This window comes from Tripterygium wilfordii, chromosome 4 (assembly GCF_013401445.1).
Source record: "Tripterygium wilfordii isolate XIE 37 chromosome 4, ASM1340144v1, whole genome shotgun sequence".
NCBI lineage: Eukaryota > Viridiplantae > Streptophyta > Magnoliopsida > Celastrales > Celastraceae > Tripterygium > Tripterygium wilfordii.
This window is the reverse complement of record NC_052235.1, coordinates 7,756,479-7,774,232: the sequence shown is the minus strand read 5'-3', so window position 1 is coordinate 7,774,232 and position 17,754 is coordinate 7,756,479. Positions and strand designations below refer to the sequence as shown.

Below are 17,754 nucleotides of genomic sequence, written 5' to 3'. Positions count from 1 at the left end.
TATGTATTTTCATAGTCAAAGCAAGATCCTTTATTCCTTTCGTCCTCTAATGAGACTCTTTTGAGTTGCTAAGTCATTTTAATCTATATATATATAAAAGTAGAATACAACTTCACTTTTTTTTCTCTCCCAAACTTCCAAGTTTTTTTTTAGATTTTTTAATTCTTATTATTTTTCAGATATTTTAATTTTTATTATGTTTTAGTTATTTAGTCATAATCATCTAACGACCATTTAAATTATCCTTTATCTAAACTTGTATCACCTAGAACTTGGTATAATTTTATTCAAACTAAGGATAGTGTAGTTCTTATAGCATACGCCCTTAAACATAAAAGACTCAAATACCGGAAAAAGATAGTCACTATCCCTAACTTATACAATGTATAGCTTATAACAAACAAAGGAATACGAAACTTCAAATGGAGCCTTATGTTACTAATTCGAGGCCTTTTCCCCGCAATTGTGTTATTCGCATAAACATGAAGAATCCAATTAGTATAAGGTTATCAACAGTATGAAACAACGATTTTGTTAATGGCAAAATATAACATTTGGCTCCTCAACTATACCCCTAGTTGAAGCGTATCTATTTCGTCCTTCAAGTGAGAGAGTAATGAGAAAAATCCAATGTGGCATCTATTTGGCATATCAGAGTAATCTTAGTTGACAAACTTTGACAAAAGTAAACAATATCATCCTTAAACTATTAATGTCTAACACTTTAGAGCTTAAACTATATAACAAAATTGTTTGGGGATTTTGAAGAGTTGGGTATTTTGGGGGATCTTGTGAGATGACAGGTGTAAAATTTAAGTATAGTGCGATGACAGGTGTAAGAATTACACTAATTGAGATGCCACGTTTGATTTTTCTGATGTCAGAATCATTTGAGGGACGAACGGGCTACATTTGAATAATTGAGGGACAATTTTAAGAGAAAAAAAAATTTAAGGACAAAAATGAAATTAAGGGTATAGTTGAGGGACCAAATGTATATTTTTTTCCTTTTGTTAAGGGTAATTGGTAAATACATAATATTAAAAATATGTTCAAGTAAAGTTACCAATTCACAATAAATGTTAGTAATCAAATCTCCAAAAATTCTCAAGTGAGGAATCCCTCATTTTATTTAAAATGAGGGATCCATCTAACCCCATTCATTATGTGTAAGTGTGCCCCTCACATGTGATAGGGCCCACACATGAATGATGTTAGATGAATTACGCACTTTAAATAAAGTGCGGGATCCTACACCTAAGAAGTCATCATCAAATCTCAAGCTCCAAAAATACGTCGCGATTAACTCGATAAAAGAAAATTTATGATAATAAAAACTATCTAAAATAAATAATTACGATAGTATATTATGTTCATAAATAATTATAATGCAATTTTTTGTTTTAAGACGGGGAGGGGGATTCAAACCTTGATCATTAGGGTGATATCAATACATCATCCTTATCATTTCAACTAGTGGCTTGGGTGTATGATGCAACCTTATTTGATGATGTTGTACGTAGTATGTATCAATCTTTGGCTTTCTACAAAGAGAACACCACTCGTGAAAATATTCTCATGAAAACAAGTGCAAGAGGTGGTCGTTTCTAACCACTTGTAGTTGACTTGGAATTATTCATTAGTGAATGTATTTCATCCATAAATGTTTTAGCAATTTGTATTTCTGCCATTTTTCTTTAGCACTATTCCACTTCATAACACAATTTGTTTTTCTTCCATTTTTCTTTAGCACTATTCCACTTCATAACACAATTTGTTTTTCTTCCATTTTTCTTTAGCACTAATCCATTTCATAGTTGTGAGTGGATTGTGTTGGGTGTAGGGTGACGTAGAACGGTCAAAGGAAGAGTTCCTTGAGAAGTTGGAACATGTTCGAAGGAATCCAAATCGAAATTGGAATTGAAGTTGCTGTTTTTGGGAATTGAAGTTTCAATTTCAAACTTTGACCGTCCATAACTTTTGATTCCTCGTGTGTTTCCTTATTATAATATGTTTCCGAGGACTGATTTTGAAGACCTAAAGTTTGGAATTGGAAGGAAATAAAAAAGGCATCGTTTTGGTGTCCAACGAAGTTAATTAAGTTTCTTGCACGTTTTATGTTTCCAATTTTCCAATTCTAGTTTAATTAGGAGTCCAATAAGGGTTTGATTGTTTTGTCAGTCTATAAATAGTCTCATAAACGTTTGTAATTGATACAATTCAGTTTTATTAATAAAATTCCTTGAGGTTTTCTCAATTGTTCTTGGTGGATTCCAAGTTTCTTGATTTCATCGTGAACGAATTCAAGTGGCTTAGCTTTCGTACTGCGTCAGGAATTCAAATCATAACTCGGGGTCGAGTTCTTTCCAAGTGGAGGGGAATGACGTAGAACAGTCAAAGGAAGAGTTCCTTGAGAAGTTGGAACATGTTCGAAGGAATCCAAATCGAAATCGGAATTGAAGTTGCTGTTTTTGGGAATTAAAGTTTCAATTTCAAACTTTGACCGTCCATAACTTTTGATTCCCTCATGTGTGTCCTTATTATAATATGTTTCCAAGGACTGATTTTGAAGACCTAAAGTTTGGAATTGGAAGGAAATCAAAAGGCATCGTTTTGGTGTCCAACGAAGTTAATTAAGTTTCCTGCACGTTTTATGTTTCCAATTTTTCAATTCTAGTTTAATTAGGAGTCCAATAAGGGTTTGATTGTTTTGTCAGTCTATAAATAGTCTCATAAACATTTGTAATTGATACAATTTAGTTTTATTAATAAAATTCCTTGAGGTTTTCTCAATTGTTCTTGGTGGATTCCAAGTTTCTTGATTTCGTCGTGAACGAATTCAAATGTTCTAGTTTCCGCACTGTGTCAGGTGGTATCGAAACAGGTTGTTTTCCTGTCAGATATGTCTAACACAGAACGGAATCGCAATCCCAACGACGCTGGTCAAGGGATAGATGATCTATGGACCGTGTTTGATGAGTATAGGCAACATATGACAGAACAGATGACCCAACAAAGGCAACAAATGGCCCAACAAAGGCAACAGGTGGCTGAAGTTCTGCGTATCCTTGGCGAATTGCTAGTCAACGTTGGCCAGAGTGAACAGACAACAAGGGTAGATGCTCGTGATGTGGCACAAGATCTCCCTGATGGCCGAGCAGCTGTCAATCGACGGAATCCACAAGCGAACCGTGGTAGATAGGTGCCCCAACCAGCACATCACGACCTCATGGAGGAATCCGTGGATAATGTGTATGGTGATGATGATTTGAAATTTGATGAAGGTGGGATATTGTATGAAGAAAATTCAAAATATTCTCAATTAGCCAAAGGAATTGAAACTAATCAAATCTCACAAGAGCCCGAGGAGGATACATGTTCTAGTGATTTTATAGAAGTTTTGATAGAAGAAGAAGTTAGACAAAAATTTATGCACCATAATGACAAAATTGTTGTGATTGAAGATCCAGATTCAATTGAAGATGCAGATTCAATTGAAAGCCATATTATTCACCAATCTCAAAATTCTATAAATTTGGCAACAAAGTGTGAGATGCAATATGTTGATTTTATTGGGATTGAGAATTCTAATTTCATTATTAGCTCTTCAATATTAGAGATTGTCAAGGAGTTGATGTTGAGAACTACGAATTTGGGTCATCCAAATTTTATGGAATTTGTTGAGCTCATGAGCATATTGAACAAATTGTATTATTCGAAATACTTGTTTCTTTGGGATGGAAGAATACAAAGTCAACCAATGGACTCAAAGACTTCAAAGGATCAACTTTCTTTGAGTATCATGGTGAAGACAACTCTTTTTAGTCAAATCATAACTCGGGGTCGAGTTCTTTCCAAGTGGAGGGGAATGACGTAGAACGGTCAAAGGAAGAGTTCCTTGAGAAGTTGGAACATGTTCGAAGGAATCCAAATCGAAATCGGAATTGAAGTTGTTGTTTTTTGGAATTAAAGTTTTAATTTCAAACTTTGACCGTCCATAACTTTTGATTCTCTCGTGTGTTTCCTTATCAAAGTTGGAAACTAAAACTTTAATTTCCAAAAACAACAACTTCAATTCCGATTTCGATTTGGCTTCCTTTGAACACGTTTCAACTTCTCAAGGAACTTTTCCACAGACCATTCTACGTCATAGGGGATACAAAGGGTAAAGTGAATGGTTGAGTGGCGAGTATGTTTGTAAATTTTCCAGTTCTATAGTGAAATTCTCTGGCTGTTCTTCTCTCGTGGGCATAGACAAATTATTGCACCATGTTAAAAATTCTATGTTCTTTTAGTCTATTTTTTCTCGCATAATTAATTTCTATATCTTGGAATTTTTACTCTCACACCATAAAATAAAACATGAGCTAGAATTATAAATGGTGGAATGAGTGATTCTCACCCTCATCCCACCTTCATTCCGTCCTATAGATATCAACCAAATGCCCTGTGATATAATATTATGATATTCAAAAGAAGTATGACAAAAGTGGAGCAGTATGACTAGCATTTTGGAAAATGACTTCGAGTGCTATGACTTTTTTTTTTTTGTGACGAGGGAATCTACTGAAAGCACAACTCATCGAACTCCACCTCAATGGTAAATTCATGGATCACATGCAATACCCGGAAACCACATGGGTCAGTCAAGTCCTAGGTCGAACCCTAGTCCAAAAATAACGTCAAATCATGCCAGAGTGGATGTTAGAAACCTGTGACCTTCCATGCACATATACTAAGAGATTCAAATAGTTAACTTAACTATCTGAACCAACAATTTTTTATTGAGTTGTATGACTTCTTTAACATTGAAAATCTTTTAAACAAAAAATGGGTAAAGAATGTTTTGTTAGAAGCACCAATAGACTCTCTTATCCAAACTTGACTATCATTGTAAGATATTTATCAATTTTCCAAGTCTAAGTCTAACCTATCACAGGCAATCCGTGTAGATTCAAGGGTGGGGAATTTCCCACCTCGACTTTTTAGTCTTGTTATTTATATTAATGATCTTTTTTGTTTTTCTAATAATAATGTAGTTTTGTAATATTTCGTATAGTTAAGGGTAATTCATAATTTTTTTTTGAGTAATCTCACTCTTCTCTTACACTTCCCTTCTCTCCCCGTTAGTTAGCGAGACTCAACTCTTGTCTAAACCTTTTAGGGTAGGGACTGCGGGTCTTATCGTAAAACAAAAAAGAAGCAGCTATGTTTCAAAAATAAAACAACTTGAAGCAAAGATTTTTAAGCATTTGAATGTATTTTTTATTGAAGTATTGTTGATTGACCTGATCCTTCTTGCACGACTAGCTATGGATAACAAGACCTGATCTTGCCGGCTTCGTCTCCTTCTATCAATAAAAGCTTTATTTTATTGTTACTCAGTCCTCATTGGCCTAGCTTGGAATGGAATTTCTCTTTGAAGTGTTGGGCTCAGTTTCTCCTTTGAAGTGTTGGGCCTGTTCTTAATGTTTGCAGGCCTGGTCATCAAGCTTTTATTCAAGCCCACTTGTATGCTCAATATTTAGTACAAAATATCAACATAATATTTTTATTATTTGGTTGTTGGAACTTGGAACATGTTTTGCATGATATATTCTAATTGTTATTGGATTATGTGTTATGTTATTGCTACAACATGTCTTGATATTGAGAGCTATTCTTAATTTTACATATAGTATATAAAATTTTACAATTTTACGATTTCGATTTTACACCCACTCTCCAATTCTAATTCGATTTTACGATTTTACGATTTTACGATTTAACTAGAAACGCAAAAACATCTCCCAAGTTTAGGATTTTGGTAAATAGAACTATGTTGGTTGTGACAAATCCAACATAAAGTTGTCCTTCAACGACTACAAGGATCTCTGTAACGTTTAAGCTGTAAGCCGCCATATGGTGTAAAGTCAATGCGAACAAGGGATATGCGAAGGGTGTCGAGTCCTAGTTCATTGATAGTAACAGGAGTGGCTTTAGAACCAACTAGATTCGAGATGTTTCCCGAGGTCTGGGTAGAAGAAATTGTTGGCATTGACCACCTTCTTTAGGTCCTTGCAGAACTTCCCAGTCACAAACACTTCAACAAAGAAAATAAAATCAACATGACATTTGCATTGGTTTGCATTATAATCATAATAATATCATTTCTTTAATGGTCATGATGCATACACATACAACCTAATAAGGCCAAAGCAGATAAACATGGAGAAAGAGTAATTGTTGACCTAGCTATATATATAGTCATTCCTTACACTCTTTTTAGTGCCCACAATACAAGGCCACAAGTTCCACATCGAGCACACTCTGCCTCATGCCTAAACCACCCACTTTGTTATCGACCCCTAAGGACCATGCCTTACACTCTTTTTAGTGCCCGTAATACAATGCCACAAGTCCCACGCTCGTTTGAGTTTATTCAAAAAGAATTTGTGGGGCTAAACCCAAATTCACCATGGGCTCCAGCATATCTTTGTTGAGTTGTCACCATCAGCTTTGATACCAATTGTTAGAGAGATATGACTAGGAAGTGTATGTCTATATACACGCACACCTATGAATGTCCGTGGCTAACATACATGTTTGCAACTCACATGAATCCAAAAAATTAAGCTAATAGGTTTTGAGTAACTGAACCCATACATATATATTAACCACTTAACTTTCTTGTACTTATCCAATATGGGTCACTTGTGAATTCCAACAATATTTTTATACATGAATCATTCCTCCTCCATTAGCTAGTCTATTACTTAGTCCACCAAAAAGCTTATGAAATTTCCTCTTCCATAACTAACAATCTAACCACTCTAGTTAACTTCTAGTCTTGCTTATTTAATAAGGATGTTCATTTGTTGTTTTCTTTTTATGCGACTCAGTCTTGAGCGTGTGATTTGGATTGAGTGTCTATTTTTAAGTCCATAATCTCTAACCAACATTAGTTGAATGTAGATTTTTATTTTTTATTTTTTATTTTTGACCAAGTAATCGTGTGCCCTTTACCTCGTATGATATATATATAATAATTCTCCTATGAGATTCTAAAGTGAAGTCTTAAAATGAGGACCTAATTTTTAAGATTCACTTTTAAGTTTCCAAATATTTTTTTAAAATTTGAAAAATATATATTTGTATTTTGATAGGTCTTACGAACCTAATATATGTTTTTTATTCTAAACAACAATCAAATGTAACCTGAAAAGTGTATGAAATGTATTTCGTTTTATATCCAACGATCCAGAATTAACATGCAAGTTTCATGTTCAATTTGATTGTTGTTTCGAACAAAAAAATATCATTGAGTTCGTAAGACCGATCAAAATACAAATATATATTTTTTTTTTCTAAATTTTAACAAAAATATTTTTAACTCTAAAAGTTAGGACCTCATAAGAGAATTCATCATATATATCTATATACACACACGCACATTGTAAGTACAGTACCATCTCAATTTTCCACCCATACCATAGAAAATAAAGTAAGAGAAAGAGATGTTTCATCTACTTCTTTACCAAGACACAATTTTAAGTTTTTCTCTAATTTTCTTTCTTTTGTTCGTTCTTTTCTTTGAAGTTGAATACAAAGTTCGATATAGAGTTAAATGCATGCATGAGTGGATAACATTTGATGATTAGCCACTTTTGAAGACTTCACCTAGTCACCTTATGGATCAACCAAAAGATAATCTATATATCATACAACGTTAGATGGATGGGAACGACTTGTTTTAGTAGTATTGTCTCAATGAAATAAAGTTTTAGTTTTTTTTTTAATGATATGGATACCCATTATAACTACCCTTCGAATATGTATTGGGTAAATCCATAGGTCCATAAACTACACTTGTCAAACAGTCACATAGTTATTCTATGTACGATCTCATGTAGGAATCGAACTCATGAACTTCTCAAAGGGAAGGCTACCTCCTACCTAGTTATTAAATTATGAATAACATCAAAATGCATGTTTTTTCTGTTTGGGTTTTTCGACAATGCGGTCACGGTCAAATGATATTGGTGACTTTTGATCATATTTTTCAGCACATCGATCTTTGTTTTCAGCAATGAGGTGTTTCTATTTTCAGTAAAAAGACTAGTTATTTGAATCTACTAAAAATTCAAATCTATTTACAGGAAAAATAAATATATAATGACATTATTTGACTTACAACGGTACACACCCAAATCCCAAACTAAGATCTTGGTAGCAATAATAAAAAAAGATTGACCATACCAAACCCTTAATTATTTATTTCAAGTATCTATATATAGCATCATCTTCTGAGTTTTTTTCTCAAATTTTTTGGGTTGGCTAAATGAATCTTGAGAAAATCAATTATCATCATCCGAGCTTTCACCATAAAAATTGTGGGTCGGGAGCATGAGTATGAGAAAATCAACGACAAGAATCCACTAAGTGTATTCATTTTCACGTAACATTTATTATCGTGAACTTAAAACCAAATACAACAGAAATTGGTTCTAGTGAACCTAAACATTGATAGAGGCACACGAGCAACCTCATTATTTGTAAACAACCATATATCATAACGTCCACAATGATATTAATATAGTCGTAATTGTTAGTCTAGAACTTTTTCTGAAGATACTCCACTATGTTCTTGTCTAGTTGAAAGGCCTTAGTGAGAACATCAGGGTTGATTGGTGGATCCGAACCAAATACTGCATCTGCAATAGTAATCACACCAAAATTTTGGCCGCCCAATCCTGCAAAAGCCACTGCAGGCGTCTTCCCAATATTGAGTTGGAAGTGAATCATACCGATTGGAAACACAAACACATCTCCTGGGTTTAGGGTTTTGGCAAAAAGGCGATTACCATCCGCATTGGATGTGACAAATCCGACATAAAGTGTTCCTTCGATGACTACAAGGACTTCTGTTCCGCGAGGGTGAATGTGAGGTGGGTTTAGGCCACCATACGGTGCATAATCAATTCGAACCAGGGCTACGCCGAGGGTGTTGAGTCCTGGTAGTTCATTGACACTAACAGTAGTGACATTAGCACCAACAGGATTTGAGACGTCTCCTGGAACGTTGAGACCGGATTTAAAGAAATCGTCTGCATTGACGAGCTTCGGGTCCTTGCAGAACTTTCCATTCACAAACACTGCATAAAAGAAATGTTGTGATCAATACAATCTCACATATATACTATTGAAATCAAACCCTGAAACTGTACGTGGTACTAATGAAAATCAAACCAAGACTAATTAAGCTACCATAACATAGAACAACAATATATATGATATACATACCAGCATCCTTAGGTTCATCGATGGCGACACAGAAGTCTTGAAGAGGGCTTGGATCGAAAGCCAAGACAAGCGAAGCGGCCAAAGCCAAGAGGAGAAAAGGTACCAAGAGAGGAGAAGCACCTTTCATGGTGGTGATGTTTGTTCAAGAGGATGTATTGTTTAGAGGTGTGGGGAAGCAATCTTTCATGGGGTGTATTTATAGATGGAAGTCATTGAGGCCAAGTCTCTGTAAACTTCCCAACAAGGACCAGGAACGTTTATATATATATATATATATATATAAAGAACCATTCTTCTACTGCACACATCACACATGTAGTTGGTAATTAATATATGATTTTTCTTCCTATGATTAGGTCAATACACTCAATATATTTTGTTTTAACAGTTTAAATTATAAATGTTCGCCACCTCGATCTGTCCCCCATCCATGACATATCAAATAGATACACCAGCAACAGACGTCAATGTTGTATTTAATTTAAATTGAGAATTGAAGTAACCCCATAATTCCATATAGGCTCCGCGAAAATCTTCCAATATTTGGAATTTTGGATCACTTGCTACCCTTAAGGTTGGCATTTAGAAGGTGACATGGGGATGAAAAACACTCATTCCCTAGTTTGGTTGGATTTTGAGAGGATGGAATCACAAACTTATTACACCTTCTATTCTCATTTGTGGAGAATGAGTTTTAATATGCAAAATACTACTATACCTGTATTATTATAATTTTCACACTCATATTCACACGTTATTTCCAACCAAACATGGTTATGCGCAACTCATACTCATCGTCACACTCATATCACGCTCACCTAGCTCCTTTGCCTAAACCACCCACTTCGTTACTGACCCCTGAGAATCATTCCTTACACTCTTTTTAATGCCTGAGATACAAGGCCACAAGTTTCACATCGAGCACACTTTGCCTCGTGCCTAAACCACCCACTTTGTTATTGACCCCTAAGGATCATGCCTTACACTCTTTTTAGTGCCCGTAATACAAGACCACAAGTCCCACACTCATTTGAGTTTATTCAAAAGAATATGTGGGGCTAAACTCAAATTCACCATGGGCTCCAGTATATCTTTGTTGAGTCGTCATCATCAGCTCTGATACCAATTGTTAGAGAGATATGACTAGGAAGTGTATGTCTGCATACACGCACATCTATGAGTGTCCGTGGTTAACATACATGTTTGGAACTCATATGAACCCAAAAGATTAAGCTATTAGGTTATGAGTGGTTGAGCCCAAACATATATAGTAACCACTTAACTTTCTTATACTTATTCAATATGGATCACTTGTGAATTCCAACAATATTCGATGCATGAATCATTCCTCCTCCATTAGCTAGTCTATTACTTAGTCCACCAAAAAGCTTATGAAGAACTAACAATCTAACTACTCTAGTTAACTTCTAGTCTTGCTTATTTAATAAGGAAATGGTGTTCATTTGTTGTTTTCTTTTTATGCGACTCAGTCTTGAGTGTGTGATTTGGATTGGGTGTCTATTTTTAAGTCCATAATCTCCAACCAACATTAGTTGAATGTAGACTTTCTTTTTTATTTTTGACGACGTAATCGTGTGCCCTTTACCTCGTAAGACTGATCAAAATACAAATATTTTTTTTTCTAAATTTTAACAAAAATATTTTGAGCACTAAAAGTTAGGACCTCATAAGATAATTCCTCATATATATATACACACATTGTAAGTATAGTACCATCTCAATTTTCTACCCATACCATAGAAAATAAAGTAAGAGAGAGATGTTTCATCTACTTCTTTACCAAGACACACAATTTCAAGTTTTTCTCTAATTTTCTTTCTTTTGTTCATTCTTTTCTTGAAGTTGAATACAAAGTTTGATATAGACTTAAATGCATGCATGAGTGGATAATATTTGATTAGCCACACTTGAAGACTTCACCTAGTCACCTTATGGATCAACCACAAGATAATCTATATATCATACAACGTTAGATGCATGGGATCGAATTGTTTTAGTAGTAGTGTTTCAGTGAAATAAAGTTTTTTAGTTTTTTTTGATGATATGGAAACTCATTATCACAACCCTTCGAATATGCATTGGGTAAATCCATAGGTTCGCAAACTACACGTGTCAGACGATCACATAGTTATTCTACGTACGATCTCATGTAGGAATCAAACTCATGAACTTCTCATAGGGAAGGCTACCTCCTACCTAGTTATTAAATTATGACTAACATCAAAATGCATGTTTTTTCAGCCTGGGTTTTTCTACAATGCGGCCACGGTCAAATGATATTGGTGTCGTTTGATCATATTTTTGAGCACATCGATCTTTGTTTTTAGCAATGGGGTGTTTCTATTTTCAGTAAATATACTAGTTATTTGAATCTACTAAAAATTCAAATCTATTTACAGGAAAAATAAATATATAATGACATTATTTGACTTACAACGGTACACACGCAAATCCCAAACCAAGATCTTGGTACCAAATCCCAAACCCTTAATTAATTATTTCAAGTATCTATATCATCATTATCCCAAAATTTTTGGGTTGGCTAAATGAGTCCGAGAAAATCAATTATCATCATCCAAACTTTTATCATAAAAAATTTGGGTCGGCTACATGAGTATGAGAAAATCAACGACGAGAATCCACAAAGTGTATTCATTTCCACCAAACATTTATCATGAACTTAAAACAAAACATAACATAAATTGGTTCTAGTCAACCAAACATTGATAGAGGCACACAAGCAACCTCTTTATTTGTAAACAACTATATCATAACGTCCACAATGAAATTAATATAGTCGTAATTGTTAGTCAGAGAACTTTTTCTGGAGATCCTCCACTATGTTCTTGTCTAGTTGAAAGGCTTTAGTGAGAACATCAGGATTGATTAGTGGATCCGAACCAAATATTGTATCTGCAATTGTAATCACACCAAAGTTTTGGCTGCTCAATCCTGCAAAAGCCACTGCAGGTGTCTTCCCAATATTGAGTTGGAAGTGAATCATACCGATTGGAAACACAAACACATCTCCTGGGTTGAGGATTTTGGCGAAAAGGCGATTACCATCTGCGTTGGACGTGATAAATCCGACATAAAGTGTTCCTTCGATGACTACAAGGATTTCTGTGCCGCGAGGGTGAGTGTGAGGTGGGTTTAGGCCACCGTATGGTGCATAGTCAATGCGAACCAGGGCTACACCGAGGGTGTTGAGTCCTGGTAGTTCATTGACACTAACAGCAGTGACATTAGAACCAACACGATTTGAGACATCTCCTGGAACGTTGAGACCGGGTTTAAAGAAATCGTTTGCATTGACGAGCTTCGGGTCCTTGCAGAACTTTCCATTCACAAACACTGCATAAAAGAAATGTTGTGACCAATACAATCTCGCATATATACTATTGAAATCTAACCCTGAAACGGTACTAATGAAAATCAAACCAAGACTAATTAAGCTACCACAACATAGAACAAGAATATATATGATATGCATACCAGCATCCTTAGGTTCATCGATGGCGACACAGAAGTCTTGAAGAGGGCTTGGATCGAAGGCCGAGACAAGCGAAGCGGCCAAAGCCAAGAGGAGAAAAGGTACCAAGAGAGGAGAAGCACCTTTCATTGTGGTGATGTTTGTTCAAGAGTATGTATTGTTTGGAGGTGTGGGCAAACAATCTTTCATGGGTTGTATTTATAGATGGAAGTCACTGAGGCCAAGTCTCTGTACACTTCCCAACAAGGGTCAGGAACTTCTTTTTATATATATAAAAAGAACCATTCTTCAACTGCTACACACATCACACATGTAGTTGGTAATTAATATATGATTTTTCTTCCTATGATTAGGTCAATACACTCAATATATTTTGTTTTAAAAATTTAAATTATAAATCCGTCCATGACATATCAAATAGATACACCAGCAACAGACGTCAATGTTGTTTTAATTTAAAATGAAAATCACTTTTTATTTATTTATTGAGAATTGAAGTAACCCCATAACTTCTTATAGGGTCCGCGAAAATCTGAGTGTTTGGAATTTTGGATCACTTACTAGCCTTAAGGTCGGCATTTAGAAGGTGAAATGGGGATGAAAACACTCATTCCCTTGTTTGGTTGGATTTTGAGAGGGTGAAATTTCAAACTCATTCCACTTTCTATTCTCATTTGTGGAGAATGAGTTTTAATATGCAAAATATTAATATTCCTGTATTATTCCAATTTTCACACACATATTCACCTGTTATTTCCAACCAAACATGGTTATGCGCAACTCGTACTTATCATCACACTCATATCAGGCTCACCTAGCTCACACTCACAATCATTCAATTATAAACCAAATGTCCCATAAATATATTCGCGAGCTTCTTCAGGTCCTTTCAGAATTTCCTATTCACAAACTTTGCAACAAAGAATATGAAATCAACATAATATTTGTAGTGGTTTAATTGGATTGGTAGCCAACATTAACATACACCCTATTAAGACCAAAGCAGAGAAACATGGAAAAAGAGTAATTGTTGGCCTTGCTAGTCATATTGTATGAAAGGATCAATGGGTTTTGCTTCTAACTTTTGTTTTTGTGTGTGTGCGGCTCAACTTCCATTACAATAATAAACAAACAACTGTGGCATACTATATGACTAGTTCTTTGAATCCTTCTTAACTCTCTTGTAAGTTTAAAGTTTTAGCAGGATGGTTGTTTCACATAGAACAGCACAACCCGAGTTTCATCATCATCATCAAAGCCTTTATCCTAAAAATTTGAGGTCGGTTACATGAGTCTATCAAAACATGAACAGGAATCCACCATGTTTATTCGTTTTTTCCATTCATTTTTATCATAAATCATATATTCATCTACTCCTACTAATTTCATATGGTTTCGTATCGAAGAAAAAAGAGTCCCTTTCTGCCTTTATCAAAGATTTCAAGGGTTTGAATGATGATGCGAATCCACTTTTCAATGTGAAAACTAGAGATAATTTCTTAGAGTAGCAGCCTAGCAGGTGATATTACATTACATTTGTTAGGAAGGAGAGTCTGTGTTCATATATACACGCACACTTATGATGGACGTGGCTAAGATATATTTGTTGGTATTTATATGGACCAAAAAGCTTAAGGTATTAGGTCATGGACCCATCCAGTATATTAACAACTCAACTTTCATATACTTACCTGATGTGAGACTTGTATCACTTGTGAATTCCCAAAAACAATGTTTTCTATACATGAATCCTTGGTCCTCCATTAGTCTATTACTTAGTCCATCCGCTAAAAAGTTCGTGAAGTTTCCTCATGCATAACTAAACAATCTAACTACGCTAGTTAAGCCTTTGTATTTCTTAATGTTTAACTTCTCTAGTTAATCCTTTGGCTTCTAGTCTTGCTTATTTAATAAGTAAATGGTACGTGTTCATTAGTTGTTGTCTTTTTATGTGACTCAGTCTTGCATTATTGGGTGTCTATTTTTAAGTCCATAATCTCTAACCAACATTAGTTGAATGTATAATTTTTTTATTTTTGACTAAGTAATCGTTTGCCCTTTTCTTCGTACGATATATATATATATATATACACACACACACATTGTAAGTACATTACCATCTCAATTTTCTACCTATATCATAGAAAATAAAGTAAGAGAGAGATGTTTCATCTATTTCTTTACCGACACACAATTTCAAGTTTTTCTCTAATTTTCTTTCTTTCTTCATTCTTTTCCTTGAAGCTAAATAAAAAAGTTTGATATAGACTTAAATGCATGCATTTGTAGATAATATTTGATTATATAGCCACTTTTGAAGACTTCACTTAGCCACGTATATATGGTTCCAATGGATCAACCAAACGATACTCTTCAAATTATACAATGTTAGATGCATGGAATTGAATTGTTTAACTAGTACTAATCTATGAAATAAGGTTTTAGATTTTTTTTAATGATTAGGAAACCCACCGTGGATCTTAAAGGGATATTCTATGATTTCGTACATCAAGGGTTATTTCTTGGTTTCATTCAATCATTAATATTTTCATTTGAATATGCACTGCATAAACTCATGCGTGTCAGGCAAATACATGATAATTCCATGTACGATATTATGTAGGAATCAAACTCACAACTTTCTCAGAGGGAAGGCTACCTTCTAACGAGTTAGGTTATTAGAAGCTCATTCCAAAAAAAAGTTCTAGTTTAAGCCATGAAGGGAAGGTTCATTAATGTATATAATACCCTTATTAAATCATGACTAACGTCAAAATGCATGTTTTTAAGTCTGGGTTTTTCTACAATTTTGTCACGGTCAAATGATATTGGTGTCCTTTGATCTTTGTTTAGTAATTGGATGTTATTTTCTGTAAATAGACTAGTTATTACCGATATAAGGTCTAATCATTGAATATAAGATCTACCTACTAGAAACTTAAATCTATTGACTGGAAAAAAAAAATATATATATATATATATATAATGACATTGACATCGATTGACTCACAACGGTACACAAGCAAATCTCGAACTAAAATCTTGGTAGCAATAATAAAAAAAGATTGACTATACCAAACCCTTAATAAATTATTTCAAGCATCTATATCATCATTATCCGAGATTTTATCCTAAAAGTTTTGGGTTAGCTAAATGAGAATTTTTGGGTTAGCTAAATGAGCCCGAGAAAATCAATCATCATCATCCAAACTTTTATCACAAAAAATATGAGTCGGCTACATGAGTATGAGAAAATCAACGACAAGAATTTATTATGATAAATTTAAAACAAAACATAACATAAATTGGTTCTAGTGAACCAAACATTGATAGAGGCACACAAGCAACCTCTTTATTTGTAAACAACTATATCATAACGTCCACAATGAAATACAGTTCTAATTGTTAGTCAGAGAACTTTTTCTGAAGATCCTCCACTATGTTCTTGTCTAGTTGAAAGGCTTTAGTGAGAACATCAGGATTGATTAGTGGATCCGAACCAAATATTGTATCTGCAATTGTAATCACACCAAAGTTTTGGCTGCTCAATCCTGCAAAAGCCACTGCAGGTGTCTTTCCAATATTGAGTTGGAAGTGAATCATACCGATTGGAAACACAAACACATCTCCTGGGTTTAGGGTTTTGGCGAAAAGGCGATTACCATCTGCGTTGGACGTGACAAATCCGACATAAAGTGTTCCTTCGATGACCACAAGGATTTCTGTGCCGCGAGGGTGAGTGTGAGGTGGGTTTAGGCCACCGTATGGTGCATAGTCAATGCGAACCAGGGCTACGCCGAGGGTGTTGAGTCCTCGTAGTTCATTGACACTAACAGCAGTGACATTAGAACCAACGCGATTTGAGACGTCTCCTGGAACGTTGAGACCGGATTTAAAGAAATCGTTTGCATTGACGAGCTTTGGGTCCTTGCAGAACTTTCCATTCACAAACACTGCTTAAAAGAAATGTTGTGATCATACAATCTCACATGTATACTATTGAAATTTGAAGTCAAATCCTGAAACTGTACGAGGTTCTAATTAAATCAAACCGAGACTAATTGAGCTACCATAACATAGAACAAGAATATATATGATATGCATACCTCCATCCTTAGGTTCATTGATGGCGACACAGAAGTCTTGAAGAGGGCTTGGATCGAAGGCCGAGACAAGCGAAGAGGCCAAAGCCAAGAGGAGAAAAGGTACCAAGAGAGGAGAAGCACCTTTCATGGTGGTGATGTTTGTTCAAGAGGATGTATTGTTTGGAGGTGTGGGGAAGCAATCTTTCATGGGGTGTATTTATAGATGGAAGTCACTGAGGCCAAGTCTCTGTAAACTTTATCCCAACGAGGACCAGGAAGTTTTTTATATACAAAAAAAGAACCATTCTTCAACTGCTACACACATCACACATGTAGTTGGTAATTAATAGATGAATTTTCTTCCCATGATTAGGCCAATTGACTCAATATATTTTGTTTTAACAGTTTAGAAAATCTTCGAGTATTTGGATTACTTAATAGCCCTCAGATTGACATTTAGAAGGTGGAATGAGGTGAGAGTTACCCATTCCCATCTTTGGTTTGATTTTGAGAGGATGAGATCTCAACTTATTGTAGTACCCTCTATTCTCATTTGTGGAGAATGAGTTTTAATGTGCAAAATACTACTATACCTTTATTACATATTATATTTCTCGCACGCATATTCACCCATTATTTTCTACCAAACATAATCATTCTCACCTCATATTTATTGTCACATGCACTCAGCTCACGCTCATATCACGCTCACCTCATATTCACAATTATTCAGTTATGAACCAAATGTCTCATAAATATATATTTGTAAACCCAAGTGTGTCAGTATGAAAATTTGAACTTAATGGCTCATTTGGTTTGTGGATTTGGAGATAGAAATAGAAAGAGAATGTCAGAAAAGCTATTTTTCCGTCA

At 34.9% G+C, this 17,754-nt stretch overlaps 3 protein-coding genes across 3 annotated transcripts; all 3 read right to left on the bottom strand.

Annotated features, from left to right (window-relative positions):
* Nucleotides 1–8,392: 8,392 nt before the first annotated feature.
* Nucleotides 8,393–9,504, bottom strand: LOC119997312 (germin-like protein subfamily 1 member 17). The gene is made up of 2 exons (XM_038844237.1): nt 9,283–9,504; nt 8,393–9,134 (listed from the first exon to the last, which is right to left on the bottom strand). The coding sequence occupies exons 1-2, from the start codon at nt 9,407–9,409 to the stop codon at nt 8,593–8,595; spliced, it is 669 nt and encodes a 222-aa protein (XP_038700165.1). The 5' UTR covers nt 9,410–9,504; the 3' UTR covers nt 8,393–8,592.
* A 2,416-nt stretch (nt 9,505–11,920) lies between these two features.
* Nucleotides 11,921–12,980, bottom strand: LOC119997311 (germin-like protein subfamily 1 member 17). Its single transcript, XM_038844235.1, has 2 exons — nt 12,799–12,980; nt 11,921–12,657 (listed from the first exon to the last, which is right to left on the bottom strand). Exons 1-2 carry the CDS (start codon nt 12,923–12,925, stop codon nt 12,110–12,112), a joined length of 675 nt encoding a protein of 224 aa, XP_038700163.1. The 5' UTR covers nt 12,926–12,980; the 3' UTR covers nt 11,921–12,109.
* A 3,057-nt stretch (nt 12,981–16,037) lies between these two features.
* On the bottom strand, nt 16,038–17,085 carry LOC119997310 (germin-like protein subfamily 1 member 17). Its single transcript, XM_038844234.1, has 2 exons — nt 16,903–17,085; nt 16,038–16,749 (listed from the first exon to the last, which is right to left on the bottom strand). Exons 1-2 carry the CDS (start codon nt 17,027–17,029, stop codon nt 16,202–16,204), a joined length of 675 nt encoding a protein of 224 aa, XP_038700162.1. The 5' UTR covers nt 17,030–17,085; the 3' UTR covers nt 16,038–16,201.
* Nucleotides 17,086–17,754: the final 669 nt, after the last annotated feature.

Bases quoted from the DNA above. Each gene is read 5' to 3' on its own strand.
- LOC119997312 (XM_038844237.1), bottom strand. From the start codon at position 9,409: ATGAAAGGTGCTTCTCCTCTCTTGGTACCTTTTCTCCTCTTGGCTTTG. The intron at 9,135-9,282 runs GTATGTATATCA...TCTTTTATGCAG, and splicing joins CGATGAACCTAAGGATGCTG to TGTTTGTGAATGGAAAGTTC.
- LOC119997311 (XM_038844235.1), bottom strand. From the start codon at position 12,925: ATGAAAGGTGCTTCTCCTCTCTTGGTACCTTTTCTCCTCTTGGCTTTG. The intron at 12,658-12,798 runs GTATGCATATCA...TCTTTTATGCAG, and splicing joins CGATGAACCTAAGGATGCTG to TGTTTGTGAATGGAAAGTTC.
- LOC119997310 (XM_038844234.1), bottom strand. From the start codon at position 17,029: ATGAAAGGTGCTTCTCCTCTCTTGGTACCTTTTCTCCTCTTGGCTTTG. The intron at 16,750-16,902 runs GTATGCATATCA...TCTTTTAAGCAG, and splicing joins CAATGAACCTAAGGATGGAG to TGTTTGTGAATGGAAAGTTC.